Consider the following 23,377-nt stretch of genomic DNA (forward strand, 5'->3'; position numbering starts at 1 on the left):
ATTGTTATGCCTGCCATGAAACATGTATGAAACAGATGGCTTTATTTCCCTCATAGTTCTATGCCTGCGACTTACTGGATTTTGCTTCTTTGCTAGTTTTAATGTCTTTCCTGGTCTTTTAGATTTAGAAACAAAGGACATTATAACAGAATCAGAAGACTGCAAGAATGACACTTCCAAATCTGTTGGTAACTCTGAATTTTTTTCCACAAAGCAAGAGTCTAGTTCCCTTTTAGAGTTTCTACCAGATGATAAGCCACACTTTGTTGCTGTATTCAAAAGTTCATCAAGTGATGAGTTCCCTGGTTTGGGAGGTAGAATCTTAGCACCCACAGGGACTTTTATGTAATTCTCTATTTTGTTGGCGTTCTTTAGTTCTTCAGTTTCTAGAGGACCCATTTTGAGGCTAGCCTCCAAGGTTGTTGGTGTAAAACCTGCTTGGTGCTGCACACTTTGCCCAATAATAGGAAGCTCCTGTGTTAAACAGTTCCGTGCTGGGTCTGATTCATCAAGGTGAATCTCCTTCATTAGATGAACATCAGACTCTAGGTGTTGGCTCTGCTGTGCAGCTGCTTCTAGTACAGCTTTTTGCTCCTCTTTCTCTCCAACTTGCAATTTTTCCTCTGTGTCACAGAATGCACTACTCTTAGCAAAGACATCAATGTACTTTTTACGTGCTGGTTCTTCTTGCTTTAACTGAGAATGACAGAATTCTCTCTGTAATCTGCTATACATGGGGGAGTAAAAAGCATTTAGATATTTAGGTACCGGTCCCTTAGCTTGGTTTATCTTCATGCTCTTTGTCTTCAATTCCTTTCTATGGCTTGTGATATTGATTATCTGTGAGAGTGATGGCTTCACTGCCTTCATATTTATATGTTTAAGCTCTAAAATACTTGAAATGGGTGCAAATGTTACTCTCTTTTTATTTATTTTAGAACAAGATAAAACAGGTATGAAGCAATCAAATGTCTCTGGAGAAGTTGCTGGTACATCTTTTGGTAATTCTGCCTTTTTTCCTGCAAAAGCATCTATTCTCCTTGTATCACTTCCATTACTTGGAGCATCACATTCTCTTATTTGGTTTAAAGGGTCCCTAGTCAGTGACTTTCCTGACATTGATAGAGGCATCTCCAAATCTGCAGTGCATTTGAAGTCTGTTTGTGCTATCTGGCTTCTCTTCACATTCTCAGCATGAGATGGCTCCATTATAGGGGCGTCAATAGACTCCATAATGGTTTCTGTGAACGGGACTGGTTGATGCACTTCTTTCTCTGTTTTAATCTCCTTTGCTGGATTTGCTTCCAGTCTGAAGTTCCAGATATCAGGAGGAACTGCTGTTAGTAGGGCTTCTGTGATCCCTTCCACTTCATCTTGCAATTGAGTTTCGAGTGTGTATTGAGATTCATTTCCCTTATTAATGGAATCTGAACACTTTTCTTCCCGTTCAACTTGGGATTGCTCTTGTAGTCGCTTAGTATGATTGTGGTTCTCTTCATTTAATTTGCTACGCATTCCAGTATTAGGCAAAATAGACATGTGAGAGTGAATAACATCTGGAAGCACATCCACAACAACTTTATCTTGTAGCGTCTGTTTAATTATGATTTCAAAATTACCTCTCAACTTTCTTCCATGTCTTGGAGTACCATGTACTCTGATATAAGGAGTCAGTAAGACTGATGGCTTCTTTACTTTCATAATTACATTTTTGACACTGAGTACACTTTTTCTTCCAGATTGTTTCTTTTTAATTTTTTGCCTTTTAAAATATGGTACAGTGAACATATGGATATTGAAAGATCCCAGGGCAACTGTTGGTAAATCTCTTTTTAAGTCCTCCGTTTCTTCTTCAAAATGACTATCCAGTGTATTTCTGGGATTTTCAACAAATGGGACACCACTCTCTGGTGTTTCAATTAAAATGTTCCCAGCTGGCAAGTTCTCTGGCATTGTAAGTGAATTATTTGGATCTGTAGCACTTTCTCTGCTTACAGGTCTATCTGCGCTGTGCTTCATCTGCTCAACTTGAAATGGATCCATCACAGGGCATGGACTAGTCCCCAAAATAGTTGGTGTCGAAAGAGTTTGTGGGTGTACCTCTTGCTCTTTATTTGGAGTTTTCCTACTTCCTGAACTGGTCTGTTCCATTTCAAATTTGAAATATTTGGGTTTTTGTTTTAGCTGTATGCTGAACTTGAAACCTTGTGTCAGCTCTAAAATGACTTCTTGTTCTTCTTGTTCCTCTTCCTCTCTGTCACACTGTTGTGGCTTTTTACATATAGAGCTTTTATCAATGCAGTTTGCATTCTGTGTTTTATTGTCATCTGGTAATTTCTCTTGCTTTGACGCCAAATGACTGAGCCTTATTACCCTTGAAGTGTCTGTCTTGGATTTTAATCTGCTATGCATTTCCCTATCAGGTGGTTCAGAAATGGTTGTGTAAGTGGCATTGTGAAATGCATCAGATATTTTTTGATCTTGATGTACCTTTTTTACGTTAAGTCTAGTGTTGCATTCCAGTTCCTCACTTTCACTTAGGTCACTGTGTTCCGGAATATTAAGTATTAATGGTCCCTTCTCCTTCTGATTTATACTTTCTGTGTGTACTTGAATTGTCATGCTTTCTAGTTCTTCACTGCTTTTATGTTTTTTGTTTCCTAGGGAAATGAGCATATGGACATTTGACAACTTCAGAATAATTTCCATAGATTCTTTTGGTTTCTGTGTATTTTCCTTTGGAAAGCATCTTTGCTTTTCTGGTGTACTAGTAAGTAACTCCTCTCCATTTGAAAGCTGAAGTTGGGAGTTCTCTGTACTTGGTAGGTCCTCCTGTATTTTCATTCTTCTGTTCAGTTCCATTGTGGAAGAGGAAACAACTTTCTGCATAGGTTCAGATACAGCTGCTTCTAAAGGTGTTTCATGCTTTGGAACATGTAGGTCAAATGTTTCTTTACTATTTGTGTCTTGAAATTCTGCAACACCAATTTCCTTTGCTTGTGTGCTTGGGTCTTTAAGAGACTCTTTACTCTTCCTGATTGTTTCTATTAACGAACAGGGTACTTTTACCTGAACAGTGTTGGCCACAGAAGACTGTTCTAGCTGAGGTAACATTTCTGGTGAAATTTTTTTTAGTCCTTTATTTTCTCTTCCACATTGCTTTACATTTTTAATAACCCCTGAAATTCCTCTCTCCTCAATAGAAGCTGAATTATTAATTTTCTCTGCATCTGGCAACTTATTTTGCTTCTGCAGATAATGTCCATATTTCATTAAACCTGGTACAACTTTTACTAGTTTTTTTCTGGAATACTTTTTAATGTAAGGAGGAATACGCTTGGAAACAGAAATAAGATGCAAAGCTATATCTGATATATCTTTCTTTTCACATAGTTCTTTTTTCTCAATGTTATACTTGCATCCTAACTCGTCCTTATTTTTTAAAGTGTGATACACTATGATTTGAAACACGTGTGAAGTTGGTGTTTTCTTCACTTTTAGATATCTAACATTAAGACTGAGTTTGCTTTTAATGTCTGGTATTTTTCTTCTGTTTTTCTGCCCTTTAATGGTAGGTGAAAGAGGCACTGAGCTATATACAGAATTCTGACTTAATTCTGATGAAGCAATTTGTTGCTGACCTTGTGGCTTTATACTCTCTAATTGTGACATATCTTTAGCAATTGAATTTGGATTTACAGTTATGTCAAGAAACTCAGCATTCTTAAAGACAGTATTTTGCCCCTTTGTTGAATACTCAATCTTGTCTGAATCTTCAAAATAAGCTAAATATTTGGCCTCATCTAAGTGTTCATCAGACTCTAGGCCTTTGATTGACTCTTGTGTCTCAACAATACATGGGATTTTACCAAAATTTTGGCTCTTGTCAAAATCTTGTATCTGGAAGGAGTCGTGTGTGCTGCTGGAAAATAGTTTCCTCATCATATCTTGAGGCTGAGCAAAGGTGCTGGCCTTGATATCAGGCTGGCTGATTGATTCTTGACTGTGAATTAATTGTTGGGCTTGACTAGTAAATTGGGCTTCATAAAAACCTTCATTCTGAATATCACTTTGTCCTGGAAAATAATCTTGTGCTTGCTCAGAACTAACCATTCCAACAGAATGTTGTTTCTGAGTCAAAGATTCTTGAGGTCTTGAGCACAGATAAATAGTTTCACTCTCTAACACAGCTTTGTATTTTGAAGAAATTTGATCTCTCACATTTTCTTCCAGATGTCTAACTTGGTCTCTAGAAAGAAACAAATGGACAGAAGGGCAAGGTGCCACATCTAGATCTTCATTGTCAACAGTGAATCTAGTTATTGAAAAGTTAAAATCAGAAGAAACCACTGTATTTTTATTTTTGTTGGTTTTCATTATTGAAATTAAATGCTTGGAGGAAAATTGTATTGTTTCATGTTCATTTTCTGGAGGTTCTCTATGGCTTGGAAACATTTCCTTTACTTTTGAATGAAACAATGAGAAAGATGAACTAATCCCATTTGAAGATGGAAGATGACTTTCACTAAAGTGACTTACTCGATATTCACCTATGCTGGTAGCTGTACATTCAGATGATGATAAAATTCTGTCTTTAAAACGACTTTCATTTTCTTCAGATGTAAGTGATGAAGTAGTTCTTTCTCCTGAAAAGGTGTCAACTCTAAAATACAAGAAAACAATGTGGAAATGAAATCACTTAGGATATATTTATTATAAGAACTGTCTTCTGGGTTCAAGGAAACCCAGTATATTATATGAAAACAGATCAGCATAGAGATAAATTAGAAAACTATTATCCACATTACAAAATAATTCATTACCTAGTTCCTTTCATTTAATAAGCCAATCAATTGATAAAATGAACTAAATCATTTATTATTACTATACAGCTTAGAGAAAGAGATTTTCCACCTTTATCTCTCTTAAAGTCTATTTTTGACAGCAATGGGTCAAAGGTGCAGGATAAGATTATACACGTTTACAAGGAATATCAGTTTTTTTCTGTTTTGTATATGAAAGTTTTCACAAGAAAAAAACATTCTTTTTTTTTTCTTTTGAGTTGCCCAGGCTGGAGCACCATGGCTCACTCACGGCCGCCCCAACATCAATCTGCTGGGCTCCAGCGATCCATCTGCCTCAGCCTTCCAAGTAGCCGGAACTACAGGTGCACGCTACCACGCCCAGCTAATTTTTGATTTATTGTAGAGACGAGGTTTCACCAAGTTGCCCGGGCTGACCTCAAACCCATGGGCTCAGGCAATCCACTCGCCTCAGCCTACCAAAGTGCTGGGATTACAGGCTGAGCCTCCGAGCCCGGCTGAAAAAACATTCTTATAAAAATTTAGGCAAGGTGCAATGGTTCATGCCTGTACTCCCAGCACTTTGACAGGCTGAGGCAGGAGCTTGAGCCCAGGAGTTCGAGACCAATCTAGGCAACATAGTGAGATCTCATCTCTATACGAAAAAAATCAACAAATTAGCTGGGTTTGGTGGCACATGCCTATAAACCCAACCTGGGCACCAGAGTGAGACCCTAATTCAAAACACAAAAAAATAAAAAAAATAATAACTAAAACATAAAGGAAATGTAATAGGTACAATGAAAGAATGTCCAATGATATAAACCGTAGCTATGTATAGATAAGTACAGCTTACCTTAACAGTTGTCTATCCATAATCAACAGAAAAGCCTACATCTAAGGAATATGCTTCTCCATACAATTTTGGGGTGGAGCAATGATCATTATGATATGAACTTGCCAGCATCCATTTCTCTCAAATAATTAGTCTCAGTCTAAGTGCTCATCACTTCTTATCAACAGCGCCACCTGGTGTGATGGCTAATTGTTGTTGTTGTTGCTTGTTTGTTTGTTTTGGGTTTTTTTTGAGTTGGAGTCTCACTCTGTCGCCCAGACTGGAGTGCAGTGGCCGCTCCCGGCCACCGCAGCCTCGAACCGCTGGGCTCCGGCGATCCTTCCGCCTCAGCCTTCCGAGTAGCCGGAATTACAGGCATGCACTACCACGCCCGGCTGATTTTTTTTTTTTTATTTATTGTAGAGATGAGGTCTTGCTGCCCAGGTGGGTCTCGAACCCGCGGGCTCAGGCAATCCACTCACCTCAGCCTCCCAAAGGCACGGGATTACAGGCTGAGCCACCAAGGCCGGCGTGATGGCTAATTTTATGTGTCCGTTTGTCTGGGCCATGATGCCCAAATATGTGGTCAAATATTATTCTGGATGTTTCTCTGAGGGTATTTTCTGAGGAACTTAACATTTACATCAGTGGATTTTAAGGAAAGCAGATTGCTCTCCCTAATCATGAGTGAGTGTCATTCATTCAGTGGAAGGCCTGAATAGAACATAAGACTGATATCTGCCCTACTCCTCACAAGAGGAAATTCTGCCTGAAGACAGCATTTGCACTTGAACTGCAGATTCTGGAATTGCTAGTCACCCTAACTGCTTGAGCCAATGCTTAAAAATAAGTTTTAAAATAATAAAATTAAAAAGCATTGATTCAGTCGGGCTCGGTGGCTCAGCCTGTAATCCTGCGTTTTGGGAGGCTAAGGTGAGTGGGTTGCCTGAGACCTTCCTGGGCAACTTGGTGAGACCTCATCTCTACAATAAATTAAAAAATTAGCCGGGCGTGGTAGCGCATGCCTGTAGTTCCAGCTATTTGGAAGGCTGAGGCGGAAGGATCACCGGAGCCCAGCAGGTCGAGGCTGCGGTGGCTGGGAGTGGCCACTGCACTCCAATCTGGGCGACAGAGTGAGACTCCAACAAAAAAAAAAAAAAAAAAAGCATTGGTTCTGTGTCTCTGAAAAACCCTGACAAATACACCCAGAAACTTGCTAGAAATGCACATTCTCAAGCCCACCCATCCCAACTGGATCTGAAGTCTGGGGGTTAGGCCTAGAAATCTTGAGTTTTAGTAAGAACTTACTCAAGAACTTACTAAAACTCAAGTGATTCTGGTGCATGATAAGTTTTGAAAGTCACTGTTTTATGAAAGGACAAGCCTAAAATAAAAAATTGAACCTCATATAAACTAGGCCATGTTATAGCCAAACTGCGAGAAAGGAGAATCGCCAGCACATCAAGTTCGAATTATGAGTCCTTTAATAGCACGCACAGTCAAGAGTAGGCTCACACCAAGAAAGCTCCCAACCCTGGGTGAAACAAGCAAGAAGCTTATAAAGGCAAAAATCACAAGTGGGTTACATAGCAAGGGGGTGAGGGAATAAGGCACTAAAAACAAAAGGGAACAAAATATCGGAATAAAATATGAGGATGTGGTAGGGGAAATTTTGCAAGGAATAATCCCTTGGTGCAACACCTGATTTCAGCTAACAAAGCATACAATTACACGGAATTTGAAGCTAGGGAATTTTCAAATGAGCAGGGTGAACAGTTCAGGGGAGACAAGGATGTGGGTCCATGGTCATGGGAATGTTACAACAATTACATGTACACACTGCGGGGGGGGGGTCATTTTTAGGTCAGGCAAGCAGTTAACCTGGAGGATTTTAACAAAATGGAGTTACTTATGTCAAGCAAGCTATTATAATCATTTTAGATATTTCATTAGATATTTCATTCCCCCCCTTTAGTTGTACATGAGTCAATTCGTTGACTCGTCAGTCATGGGTATGGAATTATAATAGGTTCTTACATGCATAAGTTTTACAGAATTGATTCATTGTTTTATGAAGTTAATAATTCAATTTAAGAGGAAGAGGAGGATAGGTGGGCTAGCCAAACTGGTGATGAGAGTTGTTAACCAAGGGCTCTAGTCAAACAAGGATTGAAACCAAGATTTATTATTATTTATTTCTTTTTGTCACCTGTCAATATTTTCTTGGACCTTTTGCAGGGTGACTTTAATACTTCCAAATTTGTTTGTATGGAAACAACAACCTTCTCTGAGAGCAGCACAAAGTCACCCTTGGGATAGGAAAAACAAGTTTAGGCCTCTATGATTTTGGAGGACAACTTCTACTAGGGAGTTTACCTGGTTATGGAGTTGGTCTATAGCAGATTGCATGTAATTTAAGTTAGAATTCATGTCTTGTGCAAGGTTAGTTAGCCCTAGTTCTCTATGGACCAGGGTAGCGGTACTGAGTGCAGCTGTTCCAGCTATGCTGAACCCAATTAAGGCAGGCACTAGTAGGGGGGCAGCACATTTCCACCGAGTTGCTGGAAGACCAGGAGGATTGAATAAAAGGGTCCCTTCAGGACCGCTGTAAGCATATACCTGGGGAAGTCACATGAACAGTAATACATAAGATAGGCTTATTGTTTAACATTTCAGCAGTAATACAGGTGATAAGACTGGCAGGACAAGCAAACCGAGTATTGGCAGGGGCCACATAGGCCATGGATTCAGTTACAGTTTCAGTGAGAGACGAGATGCAGACATCAGAAAATGGTGAAGCTGTTAGATTGAAATCCGAGGTTACAAGTCAAGAGGCATTTCCAGTGACATCTCCTATGGTGACATGAACTGTTTTTGGAGAACATATAGTTTTGTCAGTGTTGCTGACAACAAGAGTATTGATCCCTAGGCCTGCATAGTAAGGGGGCCTTGACTTTAAGCAGAGCCAGCAATCTGAAACTAACGGAGGCCAAGTGGAACTGAGCAAATGGTTCATATGAGTTAACTTAGGAAAAAGACTAGGAGGCTGTTGAGCTGGTGGACTAGCTCCTGGGCGAGCCCCCATAGCTAGTTTTGGAGGCTGTGCCCCTGGGTGAGCTTCTGGAGCTGACTTTGGGAGATGTTGAGGTGAACTCGGGGTTGTAATTTGGTTAGCAAGAGGCGGAGGCTGATGGAAACTGAACATGTGATCTCCCCAGTTGGTTAATGGCCCTACCGGCCTGGCTAGGTGGTTAGGTGAGTGTTCGTCATTGGATGGTGAATAAAGCACGGGGTCATAGTCAGCTATATATGCCCGTATGCCCCAAGTAGATCCTGTTTCCCAAGAATAGTGAAGGGGTTGATAATTTTTATGTATACCAGTGTCAAATTGGGGTCTGGACTGGTACCTTGCCAAAGGATGATTTGGGAAGTACCATTGCACCCCCCACTGTAAGGTGTGATAGTGACACATTTCCATTGTGGGCAAAAGAAATGGTCAGCCTGATTACAGTGTTGGTTGGTGGGATTTCGAGGGCATGTTGGGGGCATCACAGACAGGTATGGAGGTGTTGACCATGCCTCCACCCATAAGGGGGCCCAATAGGAGGACATGAGGGGGCTTAACAAGGAGATTAAGAAGGTTGCAAAGAGAGACTATAAGAATGACCCGGTTAGTAGGAACCAGATCAGTTCAGGTTGGGTTGAAAGGGACCGTCCAGTTTTGAGTAGCTAACACTGTCCCTGAGGCAAAAGATGTTAGGGAGAAGGAGTACAGGATGGTTTTAGACTCCCCAGTTAAAATGAAACAAGTTAAATTTATTGTAAGCATAATAGGACAATAATACATCCTAGGCATGAGAGATAGTAGAGCATTAACAGAACCCTTTCGCTACATTTCCAATCTACGGGAGCTACAGTTATATAAGACCTATACCAAAAGCTAAAGCAAGTGGGATGGCAAAGGCAAGGGCTAAGGAATGAGTACAATGCATTCAGAGAATTATTAACTGGTAAATTAGTCTATTCTGGGCAATTGAAGTCTCATGTTTCAGGTGTGCGTCAGTTGGTCGGCCTGTGGTGTAGTTGGAGCAGGTCAGAGGGCTCGGAGGGTGAGTTTGAAAGGATTTTTAGGGTCTCTCGTTGCAGTCCAGACAGCTGAGCAAGGTAGAGCAACGTCGTCTTTTTTAGCCTTCTTTTTTTTTTTATGGTTGTTTTTCTTTATCGGTCAAGGGAGCGGATATCTAGGGTCCCTGGTCGCCACAGCACAGTCAGTAAAGTGAGTTGGTGGAGTTACATCAGTTTTCGTGGCTCTCTTGACTTGTGTGTGGTGAATCCAGGCTGGTACCCCATCAAATTTGAGCACTGTGGGAGTAGTGATGATGACGACAAAAGGTCCCTTCCAGACAGGAGTTAGTCCCTTTTTCTGGAATTTCTTGAAAAACAGATCTCTGGCAGATGACAAGATGTGGAAGATGGAGTGGGCAAAGCAGCACGGATGCTGGAGTGGACAACGGCCTACACCTGCTGGAGGGACTGGAGATACTTTAACAGAGATTGGTTATTTCTTCTAGGATGGGTAACCAGGGCAACAGAGGAGGGGGGTCTTCCAAACATGATTTCATATGGGGTAAACCCAGTCTTATATGGGGTGCATCAGGTCTGAAGAAGAGCTAAAGGCAAAAGGCTTATCCATTTCTCACCGGTCTCTTTTATTATTTTGATTTTAGAGTTCAGTTCATGTGTTCTACCTGTTAAGAACTTTGTGGTTGTTAAGCACAATGCAATTTCCAATTAATGTTTAGTGCTTTACTAACTAGCTGTACGACGGACAAGGTAAAGGCAGGACTATGATCAGAGCCAATAGAGAGGGGGAGCCCAAACTTAGCAATAATTTCATTTAACAAAAACCTTGGAACCATAAGTACGGTTTCATTTTTGGTGGCAAAGTTTCTACCCATCCAGAAAAATTACAATAAACACCAGTAGATAGCCATACCCCACATGGGGAAGTTTTATTTCAGTGAAATCTCTTTCCCATTTTTCTCCAGGACTTAATCCTTGGGCCCTGGTGCTGTCCAGAGGTCTGGGCCCTTGCTTTGTATTGACTTGGGCACAGGCAGGTCACATGGCAGCTGCCGTTGCAGCTATGCTCTTCAAGTCATTAATATGATAAAAACAGTTTAACAGCTCAATCATTTTGGTACCTCCCAAGTGAGTAGTAGAATGTAGTGGTTTTACCAAGGTGTGTCCAAAGGTTTAAGGTAATATAATTTTAGAGTCCTTGATCCACCATCTGGTAGTGTTTTTATAAGCTCCCACTAGGTCTGCCTGTTCCTCCTCCTCTTGGGTATAGGTAAGCTGTTTTGAGAGAGAAGGAGCTGGAAAAGTTTTAGTTAGCAAGACAGTCAGGAGCTCAACTGGAAGTTCTGCTGCCTCTTGAGCAGCCTGATCTGCCAGACGATTTCCAGTTGCTTCTGGAGTGTCTGATTTTTGGTGTCCCCTGCAATGAATGACAGCTACCTCGTTAGGAAACCATATAACCTCTAAGAGGACTAAGATTTCTTCCTTGTTTTTTATAGTCTTACCCGCCATGGTAAGAAGACCTTGTTCCTTGTAGATTATGGCATGCACATGGATTGTAACAAAGGCATATTGGCTGTTGGTGAAGATGTTTACCCACTTTCCTGTTCCCCAGTGCAGGGCCTGAGTTAAAGCAATTAACAAAGCTTTTTGAGCTGAGGTACCTTGAGGCAATGCCTGTGACCAGATTATGTCATGAGCCGTGGTTACAACTGCACCAGCCTTGTGGACTCCCTCTATTACCAGGCTGCTATCATCAGCATCAGCCTGGCTTAAGGGAATGTCCTAAAGGTTGGGCCGGCTGGCCTGAGAGACCGTCCAATATGTCTTCACAGTCATGAACTGGTGTTTCTGGATTATCATCAGGCAGCAGGGTGGCCAGATTGAGGCATTAAGTAGTAGAGAAAGTTAGTCTAGGTTGGTCAAGTAGGAGGCTTTGATACTAGGTGATACAGGAGTTTGACATCCAATGGCCAGATGCTCCCTGGAGCAGAGTTTCAACAGCATGGGGAACAGTTAAAGCTAGGTTTTGGCCGAAAGTCAGTTTATCTGCTTTCTTAACTAGTATGGCCATGGCCACAATGGCCTGGAGATAAGAGGGCCAGCCAGAGGTCACTGGGTCCAGTCTTTTTGACAAGTAAGCCACTCCTCCAGGGTCCTAAGGTCTGAGTGAGGACCCCTTTTGCAATTTCTCTATCATGAATGAACAGGTGGAAGGACTTGGTAACATCTGGGAAGGCTAAAGCTGGGGCTTGGGTAAGAGCTGTTTTTAACTGCTGGAATGCCTCTTCCTCAGCAGAAGTCCATTTTAGGGGCTGATCTCCTGTAGTGGCCATATACAAGGGCTTGGCAATTTCAGTAAATCTTGGGATCCACAGACGGCAATATCCTGCTGTCCCCAGGAATTCCGTACCTGTTTCTTTGTGGTTGGCATGGGAATTTGAAGAATGGCTTCTTTCTGGGCCGAGGTCAGGGCTCACTTACCCTTTTTCAGCCAGTATCCCAGGTAGGAAACTTCGGTTGAACAGAGCTGTGCCTTTTTCACTGGCACATGGTAGCCCAAGTCTTGGAGGAGTTGTAACAGAGTACCTTTTAAACAAGTACCTTAGTACCTTTTAAACAAGTATCCAAGTCTGCAGCCACAAGCAAGAGACCATCTACATACTGGAGTAAAGTACATTCAGGGTATAAGGCACAGAACCTTGACAAATCCTGTTGCAAGTCTTCCCCAAAAAGGGTCATGGAGTTCTTGAAACCCTGTGGTAACCAGATCCAAGTTAGCTGACTGGTGTCCCCCAAGTCAGGATCTGTCCATTCAAAAGCAAAGATGAGTTGACTGAGAGGGGACAAAGGGATAGAAAAGAAGGCATCTTTTAAACCCAGCATAGTATACACCTGATGTGGAGGGGGAAGCAGGCTGAGTAATGTGTACGGGTTGGGAATAATAGGATGGATGGCTTCAATCCTATTATTGACCTCCCTTAAGTCTTGAACTGGTCAGCAGTCAGAAGTTCCTGGTTTTTGAACTGGCAAGAAGGGAATGCTCCATGCCTACTTACATGGTGTTAGAATATCAGCTGATAAGAATCTTTTGATGTGAGGAGTGATTCCTTTTTAGGCCTGTGAACTAATAGGATATTGACAAATGCAAATAAGGGTAGCTGATGCCAGCAGCCTTACCATAACTGGAGGATGATGTTTCACCAATCCTAGCGGGTTGGTTTCCACTCAGACGAAGGAAACTCCTGTTGTAACTGTAGAAGTAAACTCAATGAGGCATTTTCAGTAGGGGACTTAGAAGAAGTTAAAAGATATTCTTTAGAAAGCGGAACAGCTAAGAGCATCTGATAGGCAGTAGGAGCAAACATTTCAGTTTTGTCAGGTGAAAACACAATGGTGGCTCTTAACTTTCAAAGCCCCAGCCTATAAGAGGGAACAGGCAGTCCAGAGCTATGAGAAACGAATGGGTGACCCATATCTGTCCCAAATTGACAGTACAGTTAAATGTGAATTTGCAACCAGCAATTGCCCCCATTGCCCTCCTGGACCAAGATTTGTTTTTTTGACAGGTTCCAATGGTGACTTTAGGACCAAGTGCTCTGCCCCAGTATCCACTAAAAGTTGAATTGGGTGGCCCCCGATAGTGGCAGTTACCATGGGCTCTTGGGCCTAAGGTAAAAGAGCCCTGGCCTCTTCAGTCTGAGTCATTTCCAGTCTCTCCAGCAGAGGGCAGGACCAGAACTGACTTAGGGTCCTCTTGCTGTGGGCAGCTAGGACAATTTTTGACCCAATGTCCTAGTTCCTCACAATAGACACACTGGTTCTTTGCCAATCAAATATGTTCAGTTTTCTGACCCCTTTGGCCCTTCTGGTTATCTGATTGTGATGAAGGGGCTTGAAATCAGTTCCCAGGGCTTGGAGGGCCATTACCAGGATTTTGGCTTGTCTTCTTGGAGCTCTGTCAGCTGCCTATACTGCCTGTCTCTGTTTCTCAGCATCTCAGTTATTAAAAACCTTTTGGGCTACTTCAAGCAGCTGAGAAATATTCGTTCCTGCAAAGCCCTCAAGTTTGTGAAACTTTTCCCAGATGTCCAGAGCTGCCTGAGCCACAAATACCAAATAGATAGCTCCAGCATTCTCAGGAGTCAAGGGATCAAAAGGGGTATAAGTTCAAAATGCCTCTTGGAGGTACTCAAGGAATAACCCCAGAGATTTCTCGGGTCCTTGGAGAATCTCCGTGGTTTTAGAAAGATTGACAGGTTTCTGGGCTGCCCCCTTCAAACCTGCTAATAGAGTCCAGTGATAGGTATCTAGTGCCTTGAACCCTGCTGAGGTGTTGGGGTTCCAGTCTGGGCAAGAGGGGTAAAAACCTCTCTTAACATTTCTTGACTCTCCTCCTGGGTGCCTGCAACAGAGTCTAAAATAGACTTTCTAGCCTCAGCTCTGATATGCTCCTGCTCCCCCGCAATAAAAAGAGTTATAAGGAGTTGTTGACAATCATCCCAAATGTGGCAATGTGTGTGCATAACTGATTCCATCAGAGAAATTAAAACCTGTGGCTTTTCTGAGAATGGCAGATTCTGGTATTTCCAGTTGTATAAATCAGAAGAGGAAAAAGGGGTGTATACCAGAAACAGTTGCTCGATTCGATCTGCCCCCTGTGGAGGAGGAACTTCCCAAAGGGGAAGGAGAGGGACTGGATTGCTCCAAGAGTGAAAGCAGGTAGCCAAAAATGGAGAAGGCATGGGGGAGGTGGAAGAGGTGATAGTGGGTGAAGAAGCCTGAGGATTGTAAGGCAGAGGGTTAGAGTTACGGATAACTGCGTCCTCAAGGGGATCATCAGTTTTATCAGTCTGTAAGACAGGATATAAATTAGTAGAAGTAGGATGGAGCTAAGACGGACAAGGGTGAAAAAGTCCTGGTTTCCAAATCTCTGGTGAGGTGACATGACTGGGAGTTTCAAGGGAACATGCCTTCAACCAATGAGGTGGGTTTTGGACTAAACTTAACCACTGGTCAATATAGAGAAACTGATCCGGGTGACCAGGAGTCACTGTGATGACCTTCCAAACAGACTCAGTACCATGAACATCCAAGGACCCTGTAGAGGGTCAACCAACATTAAATGCAGACCAATCTATTTTATAGAGGGTCTGGAGCCTGGCTTTTGAAAGGCAGACACTGTAGTCCTCAGCAAATGCAACAGAGAAATTTTTCAACATACAGTTCAGAGGACTGATAGGTGGTGAATTCTGCGAACCCATAACAAACAAGGAGCAAACAACAAGCAAACAGTTAAAACATACCATTAAAATACAATGACAGACAGGGTGTGTTCAGACCTAGTCAGAAGAGTTATGGATCCCTGGAACAACCTCAGGGCAGAAAACCAGAGGGCTCTATTCAGGCAACATCTTGGCCTAATGAATAGTGTCCAAAAGGCAACTTCAGCAGGCCGTGACTCCCTTAAACAGAATTGTGGGCACAAACAGAACAAAACAGATTCTTATATCCTAGGAGAATGCAGATGGACTCAGGTTCTTTTTGAGGTGATAAGCTGCCAGTAGTCATTCCACCTCCCTCCGAGTCAGATGAGAGGGCAAGGGGCCCTGAGGTGACTCCGGAGACACCTCCCCTACAACCTCTCCACCAAGCCAGGGAGAGCCGGAGCGAAGCTGCTGCTCGAGCTGGTGATAATCTTGCTTGGGGCCTTCAAATGTTATAGCCAAACTGCGAAAAAGGAGAATAGCCAGCACACCGAGTTTGAATTATGAGTCCTTTAATAGCGCATGCAGTCAAGAGTAGGCTCACGCCAAGAAAGCTCTTGATCCTGGGTGAAACAAGCAAGAAACTTATAAAGGCAAAAACTGCAAGTGGGCTACATAGCAGGGGGGTGAGGGAATAAGGAACTACAAACAAAAGGGAACAAAATTTAGGAATAAATATGGGGATGTGGCAGGGAGAATTTTGCAAGGAACAATCTCTTGTTGCAACATCTGATTTCAGTTAACAAAGCATACAATTACACAGAATTTGTAGTAAGGGAATTTTCAAATGGTCAGGGTAAACAGTCCAGGGGGGACAAGGATGTGGGTCTGTGGTCATGGGAACGTAACAAAAATTACATGTACACACTGGGGGGGTGGGGGCATTATTTTTAGGTCAGGCAAGAAGTTAACATGGAGGATTTTAACAAATGGAGTTACTTATGTCAAGCAAGCTATTATAACCATTTTAGGTATTTCACTAGATATTTCAATCAGATGAACTCTAGGAGCTATTTGTTTGGGGAACACAAATTATCTCATACTTCACTGGAAGTGTGACCTTACTTTTAAATAACCCTCAGTCAAACAAAGCAGCAAAGGCAATATGCTAAATTCATCATGAGCTACCCAACCATAAAAATTATTTGTGCTAAATAATTACTTATATAACAAAATCTCATTAATCTGGATTTGGCTAATTAGAATTTGTGGTGTTTTAGGTTATTCTAATGATTACATTTTTTCACAGATAATACACAAATATTTGGTAAATATTTAAACTATGTTAAATAGTTTTCAAGTTCCTTCCATTTTTAGAACATTTATTAAGCTCTAATATAAAGACCATGTTATGGGCTGAATTATGCTCCCCCAAAATTCATATGTTGAAGTCCTAACCCTCAGTTATTCAGAAAGTGACCATATCTGGAAACGAGGCCAATTAAGGTTAAATGAGGTCTATATGAGTGGACTGTAATTCATATGATTGCATTTGGAGATAACACTATCAAAAGGTGATTAAGTTAAACTGATTCTTTTAGGGTTGGGGCCCTAATCCAGTATGACTGGTGCCCTTATAAGAAGACATCTGGACACCGAAACACCAGGCACATGCACACATAGAGAAAAGAATAGACTGTGAAGATTCAGGAAGAAAGTGGCCATATGCAAGTCAAGGAGAAAAGCCTCAGGAGAAACAAAACCTGCTGATACCTTGACCTTGGACGTTTAGCCTCCAGAACCATGGGAAGATACATTTCTGTTGTTTATGTCACCCAGTCTGTGGTATATTGTTATGGCAACCCTAGCAAGCGAATACAGACTGTACACACATCTTTGTTACCTATCCATTACTTCTAGCATGTAATCTTTGGTAGCAAGGTCTGTCCTTACAACTAAGACAACATTTGGGTTGGATGACCAGGATGTCTACTCTCTAATACCCATTCTACCTCAGATGATTAGACTTAGTCTCACATCCCATATCTGAGTGATTAGGAATGGGCATGAGCTAATCCTAACATAAGAAAACCCTGAAGCCAACCATTCCTCAAAATCTAATGTGAAATCAGCAGTTGGCTTTGCTCACTGAGACTATGTCTGGTGAGTGGAGCTCTCCGTGATGGCACATATCACCTCCTGACATATTATATAATTTATTTGTTATGTTATTGTTTATCATTTGACCCTCCCCATCCCCAAACATAAGTCAGGAATCTGCGTTGTGATGAGTCTCAAAGGCACAGAGTAGGCTCTCTCAGTAAATATTTGCTGAATAGTCATCTCCACCTCCAGGCTCCTGACTGCTGATAAGAAGCTGACCCAACCCCTTCCTCAATTTCAGTGAGGAGAAAAACCTCCTCATACACAAATCACTCATAAACATGGCTAGCTTTAGTAAAGACTTGGAGGCAGAGTAGGAGAGAGTTGATTACAGCAATGCAAACAGCTCCCATTTAAACACTAGGTATGTCTCTTCATTTGTGAAATGTCCTTTGGCGTCTCCTCGCCAGGAAATATCAATTGGCCTTTGAGATTTTAAAAGAACTCCCCATGCTCCTACACAAAGATTTACAGTTCTACAACCAATGATATCAATTACAGAGCTGGCTGCAAATCAATTAAATCAATCAATGGCAGTCCTATAGTTAGAGCAACAAACAAACAAAAAAACCACCAAATGTGTTTTTAAACTAAGCAGTGATCTATCGATGGCAACTCCCTTTAGGAAATATGCTTCTGAAACCAGTCAGTGACAAGTTCAAGCTTTCAAAGTCAGGTAACTGATAACAGACTCCCATGAGCACACATCTGTGGGTGAGATCAACCCTAAAACAAACCACTCCCCCAAATGTGATGTAAGGTCAGCAGTTTGCTTTGCTCACTAAGACCATGGCTGGCTGGCTGGGAGCCCCAATTTCAGATCCTGAATGGTGGTTCCATCCTTTATGCCACTCAGTCCTGAATCTCACACCATTTCATTTGCATTTCCCTCGGTTCTGCTCCCTCTGCCCCCCAGCCCCAACTTTCTCTCTTCTCCCGTTTCACAAGAAAGGCAAGATCCCCAAATACCCTCCATCTCTAATATAGTGCCCTTTAGCCATTTTGATGCTTGGGTTTCTACCAATATTCATGCCAGTCTATTTCAAAACTAATTGTGAAGATGTTATCCCAAATAAGAAGTTTTGGTGCCAGGGTGAAATATTTTTGCTTTGTTTCACGTATCATTTCAACTAATCTTCATCATATCCCTAAGAGGTAATTCTTCTAACCTGTATTTTGAAAATAAGAAAATCGAAGTATGGTGAGTTTAAGTTATTTGCCCAAGGCTATCATTCACGGCAGAACTATGATACAAAGCTAGCCCTTTTTAAGTTCAAATTGTGTTTTTTCACCTTAATGCTGCCACCATAGGAGCCGTATCTCTTCCCTAATCCTTTCCCCCCAACACCAGCTCCCACTCTTTTCCTCATTTACTTTCCCCTAATGGCCCCTAGAAAGGTGCCCCCAAAGGATTTACTCTTGTCTAGGCAGAAGGGAATAATAGCATACAAGGAAGGGAGAACTGTGAGGTCTCCTTAATTCGGAAGCTGAAAATCTTTCTCTCTCCCTTTCTGTTTATGACTTCCTCTAGCTTGTCAATCGTCTGGCTTTGAATTACATGTGAACTTAACCCCTGTAATATCTCAAGCAGGCTCCAGGTCTGTCCAACTGGACTTCTTCTGATTACACTACTGAGGTGCTCTAGCTTGCACTGGCATTCCTGTTCCCTATCAACCCTGACAAGAGTTCTACCTATCCATACCTCGTTATTGTTACAGCTTCCCAACATACCCACCTGAGAACTAGAGTTGCCAGGATGACAATAAAGCAACCAGATTAAATGAATACGTTCTTTGTACCCCTGACAAATGAAACAAATAAGACTCATATCAAGTAATCCTCAGACTCATTCTTCATACAGTGGCTAGGGACCTCGTTAAATGCAAAACGGTGCCACTCCTAAGCTTAACCACCTTCAGCGAATTGGAGTTAATTCATCTATAGAATTAACTCCAAGTTTCTATACGGTAAAGAAACCCCTGCACCATCTGACTCCTGCCTACCTTTTCACATCCCCTATGACTCCCTCACACAACCTTAGCATTCCAGCGAGTCTGAAATAATTGTAGCTTCTTGTACATGCCCTGTAGTTTCTTGCCTCTGCTCATATTCTGGAATGTTGCTCTTATTCTCCTAACACTATGTATTTGGGGAGCTAATTCTCATTTATCCTTTCAAATTCAGCATCAGCATGACTTTCTTTGTGAAGCCATTCGCATCCAACACCTCCAGGCTGGCTTAGGTATCTCCTAAATGTTCTTGTATTTCAATTACTGTGTCAGTATACAGCAAGGCAATCATCCTTTATGTTTACATCTCCGCAAGAATATACATGTAAATTTCTCGAGAACAGAGACTATCTTACTATATGTATCCCAGTATCAAACACATCTTTATAATAAAAGAAAAAAAAAAAAAACCGAGAGAAAACCTTAACTGTCTCCATGGAAATTACTGAAAAAACACAAACTTGTTGTACAAGTCCTTGTGTAATAACAGATTGTTTTATGATCATTTGTGTTCATTCAGTGAATAAAGTATGGTGGAACTACAAAAAAAAAAAGTGTCCACTACATAGTAGATACCTAATCATTGTTAATACATTTTTATTGAAACAATTAAAGTATTGATAGCAACAAGAATGGTAATGAAGTCAGTATTTAATCCCCAGCACCGAGACATCTTTCGCAAGCTGATAAATTCTGATTTATTTATTTTTTTGGTCGGAGTCTCACTCTGCTGCCCAGGCTGGAGTGCATGCAAGTGGCACCATGGTTCACCACAGCCTCACCCTCCTGGGCTTAGGTGATCCTTACACTCCAGCCTTCCAAGTAGCTGGGACTATGCATCATTATGCTTGACTAATACTTAATTATTTTATTTGTTTACTTTTGTAGAAACAAAGTCTTGCTCCGTTGCCCAGGTTAGGCATCATCTCCTGAACTCAAGTGGCCCTGCTATATTGGCCTCCCAAAGTGCTGGGATGAAACGTGAGAGCCACCATGCCTGGCAAATTCTGATTTTCATGTCACTGTTTCATTGATTAGCTCAGTGTTTGTTTGTTTCACAGTAGGTGCTAAATAAATACATTTTCAATTGAATTTTAAGACCTAGTGATTACTACTTTTTGTGTGTATTGGAGCGTTAGAGTAGAAAAGCAAATCACTTACTCTCTCCAAGTTGTATGTTCCTCATCTGTAAAACAATAACAACACTACCTACTTTGAAGGATAATTTCTGTAATACATGAACGAGAGCTCTTAATGCAGCTTGGAACACAGCAATAGCAACCATTTAAAATAAATGGTAGGTGAAATCATGATGTTAAACAGCTGGGGTCCTCTGTACATATAGGAAAACCCTTCCCTAAAATTTAGAAGTCAGTGCAATTTTGAACAGAACATAACCAGCCTATTTCATTTCATTTCAAATATATCACTTACCTTTCTTCTGAAGAGGAACAAATAGCTGGCCAATTCTCTAGGACTAAATGGGAATAAAAAGGTCGCAGTGTCAATGAAAGAAACTCAGACTGAATGAGTTTTATGATAAAATATGAAATTGTAGAATATTCACCAAGTTTTGTGCTTTTCGGGTAACTGTCTTCATTCTGTTTTGAGGGGAAAAAACTGTTAGAGGAATAACCTAAATATCAAAGTTCAAAAGTTGTACAATTTATTCTTAGGTATGATTTTGAAAAATAGAGGAGGGGGAAATTAACCATTTGTTCTTACCTCCTGGGCATCTGACCTGTGGTTTTCTGAAGCTGCAGGACTCTTCTGAAAGGCTGTGAAAAGTTTTATGAGAATTACCTCAAAAATAATTACCAGGAAAATTATAAAAAGGATTGCCATCCAATCATTTTGAGTAATCCAGGACTCTAGAAGTTCCCATGTCAAAAATATATTATCTTCCAATCCACCCTTCACCCCTTTCTTAGGAAAATCATATTTCTTTGACATTTTAATGCAATGTTAAAGAGATTGGTGTCTCATTCAAAATTTCTTGATTTCAGATACTCTAAAATATAAAAACTTGGTATGCCCATCTTCTCACTAGGCGCAACACTCAGAAAAAAATTTCCAGTGTGGCTCAATGTCTTAGCAAGTGCAACAGTGATTGCTCTGGGCTTAAGTGCGGTACGTGTCATAATGGGTATTTAACTGAGCTCATATCAACATCAACTTACTTTAGCAATAATGAAAGTTCATTGGTAAGACATATCCAATGCTATAGGTAGATTTTTACTACACAAAAATTATCCTCTACTAATTTAAAAGCAACATAATTTTATAAATAATCTCCTAGCATAGTTGGATTATTACTGCCCTATAATTCAAAAAATACAGAATAAATTTGAATTGTTATAAAGTATTTGACACAACCATTTCTATTGCAACTAGGAATCGTATATTTTATGTGGTTAGGAAAATATACAAAGGGATACCCCCCAAAAACCAGAATTTTCTTAAAAATGTGTATTTATTCTGACATGTTTAAATGTCAGTCGCCTTCGAAATACTCTCCATTTGATACACCTATTGAGACGTTTTTCCCAACACTCAAAACAGTTTTTGAACTCATCAATTTTGATGCTTTTTAGTGTTTTTGCTGTTTTTTGTTTCACCTCTTCCACATCAGCATCATTGAAGCTGAACGAAGCCTCTCACAATGCAAGCTAGAACACTTACCTAGCAGGAAAAGCTACAAGGGGCCTGCTCTCCAAAAAAAATTCCTTTTGGGGGGGGGGATCCTCTTTGTAATCCTTTCTTAGAATGAATGTAGGGTTGACAGATTTAGTAAATAAAAATATTAGATGCAAAATTTTATTTGAATTTCAGATAAATGCCAGATGTTTTTTAGCGTAACTAAGTCCCATTGCTACAATGTTGAATTATGATAGCTCATCTCTCATGTATAATTTTTTTCTTAAAATATTAACACATATTTCTTTTTGCTGAAGGGGTCTTTTGGTGACATTCTCCTTCACCAGTCTATTGATATGCTGAAAACTAAAGTTAGTCTTTGGAATGGCCTCCTGGAGAATTTCCTTTTCACACTGTGTACAGTGATTCCAGGGAGTTACTTGTGATGCCTTTTCTGATGTCAGAATTAAAGGTGGGGCAGAGGCTGATCTAAGTACAGTACTGCTCACTTTTCCTCACGATCCAGAGGGTAGGCCTGGAAGCTTACTGAGCAAATACATTTTCAGTCACAAGTAGGATAGTCTGGACTAAAATTGAAAAATATTAACTAACACACTTTGAATTTAGAGTACTCTGTCCTTGAAGATGTAATTAACTAATACTTCCTTTGTCTTCATTTACCCAAGATGGGTTGAGCAAAGAAGTATTATCCATTATACTGGAGTACAGTATAATATATAATATTCAGGCTTCCTCTGTACATCAGTTTAACTGAGTGCAACAAAAAGTTACTGAGTGCTTTCTTTCTCGGAGTCTTGGAGATCATGAGATCAATGACATTCTAAGTTGAAATTTAGTCTTCCAGTCTACTGGACCATAGCCTACAGGTATTTATATTCTTTATTTAGGTTTAACTCTGACTTTGGATTTTGTCTTTGCAAAGCATGGCCCTCAGAATGCATGGGTAGGTATTCATTAGCTCTGAAAGAAACTTCAGCAATCCTCTGGATTGTAGTAAAGTACAACCTTCTCCATCTCCCCTCCTCACAAACACAACTGAGGTGATTTTAGCCTGTTGGTTTTTATTTTTTATATATGTAACATTTAAGGCAGCTTGGCAAAATGCTCGATTTTTCTTGACTGATTGCAGAAATTCTCTAATTCATTTAATGTTTAATACCTTAAAGGGGATTCATTGATTTGACACTTTCCTCTTTTGAGTTCCTTAGATCTTTTCAAGCTTTATGGCATTGGATCCTTAATTAGTATCTCACTGAAGAGCCCTTAAAGAACTGAAAATGGGCCGGCTCAATGGCCCAGCCTGTAATCCCAGCACTTTGGGAGCCCGAGGCAAGTGGATTGCCTGAGCCCGCAGGTTCAGGACCAGCCCCGGCCACTTGGCAAGACCTAGTCTCTACAATAAATAAAAATATTAGCCGGGCATGGTAGTGTGCGCCTGTAGTTCCGGCTACTTGGAAGGCTGAGACAGAGGCTTGCCTGAGCCCAGCAGGTCAACGCTGGGGTGGACATAAGTGTGCCACTGCACTCCAGCCTGGGCGGTGTAGTGAGACTCCAACTCAGAAACAAACGATTGAGCCCGGCTCGGTGGCTCAGCCTATAATCCCGCGCCTTTGGAAGGCTGAG

General features: G+C 41.1%; 1 protein-coding gene across 1 annotated transcript in view; it reads right to left on the bottom strand.

Moving 5' to 3' along the window:
• Positions 1–21,049, bottom strand: part of CCDC168 (coiled-coil domain containing 168) — a 38,710-nt gene extending 17,661 nt beyond the window's left edge. Inside the window, exons 1-4 of the mRNA XM_021716048.1 lie at positions 20,822–21,049; positions 20,664–20,697; positions 20,531–20,573; positions 309–4,663 (exon numbers count right to left, since the gene is read on the bottom strand). Of these exons, the coding sequence (XP_021571723.1) occupies positions 309–4,663; positions 20,531–20,573; positions 20,664–20,697; positions 20,822–21,049 (4,660 nt within the window). The remainder of the gene's footprint in view (positions 1–308; positions 4,664–20,530; positions 20,574–20,663; positions 20,698–20,821) is intronic.
• Positions 21,050–23,377: the final 2,328 nt, after the last annotated feature.

Source organism: Carlito syrichta, unplaced genomic scaffold (assembly GCF_000164805.1).
Source record: "Carlito syrichta isolate Samal-C Ts95f unplaced genomic scaffold, Tarsius_syrichta-2.0.1 Scaffold308132, whole genome shotgun sequence".
NCBI lineage: Eukaryota > Metazoa > Chordata > Mammalia > Primates > Tarsiidae > Carlito > Carlito syrichta.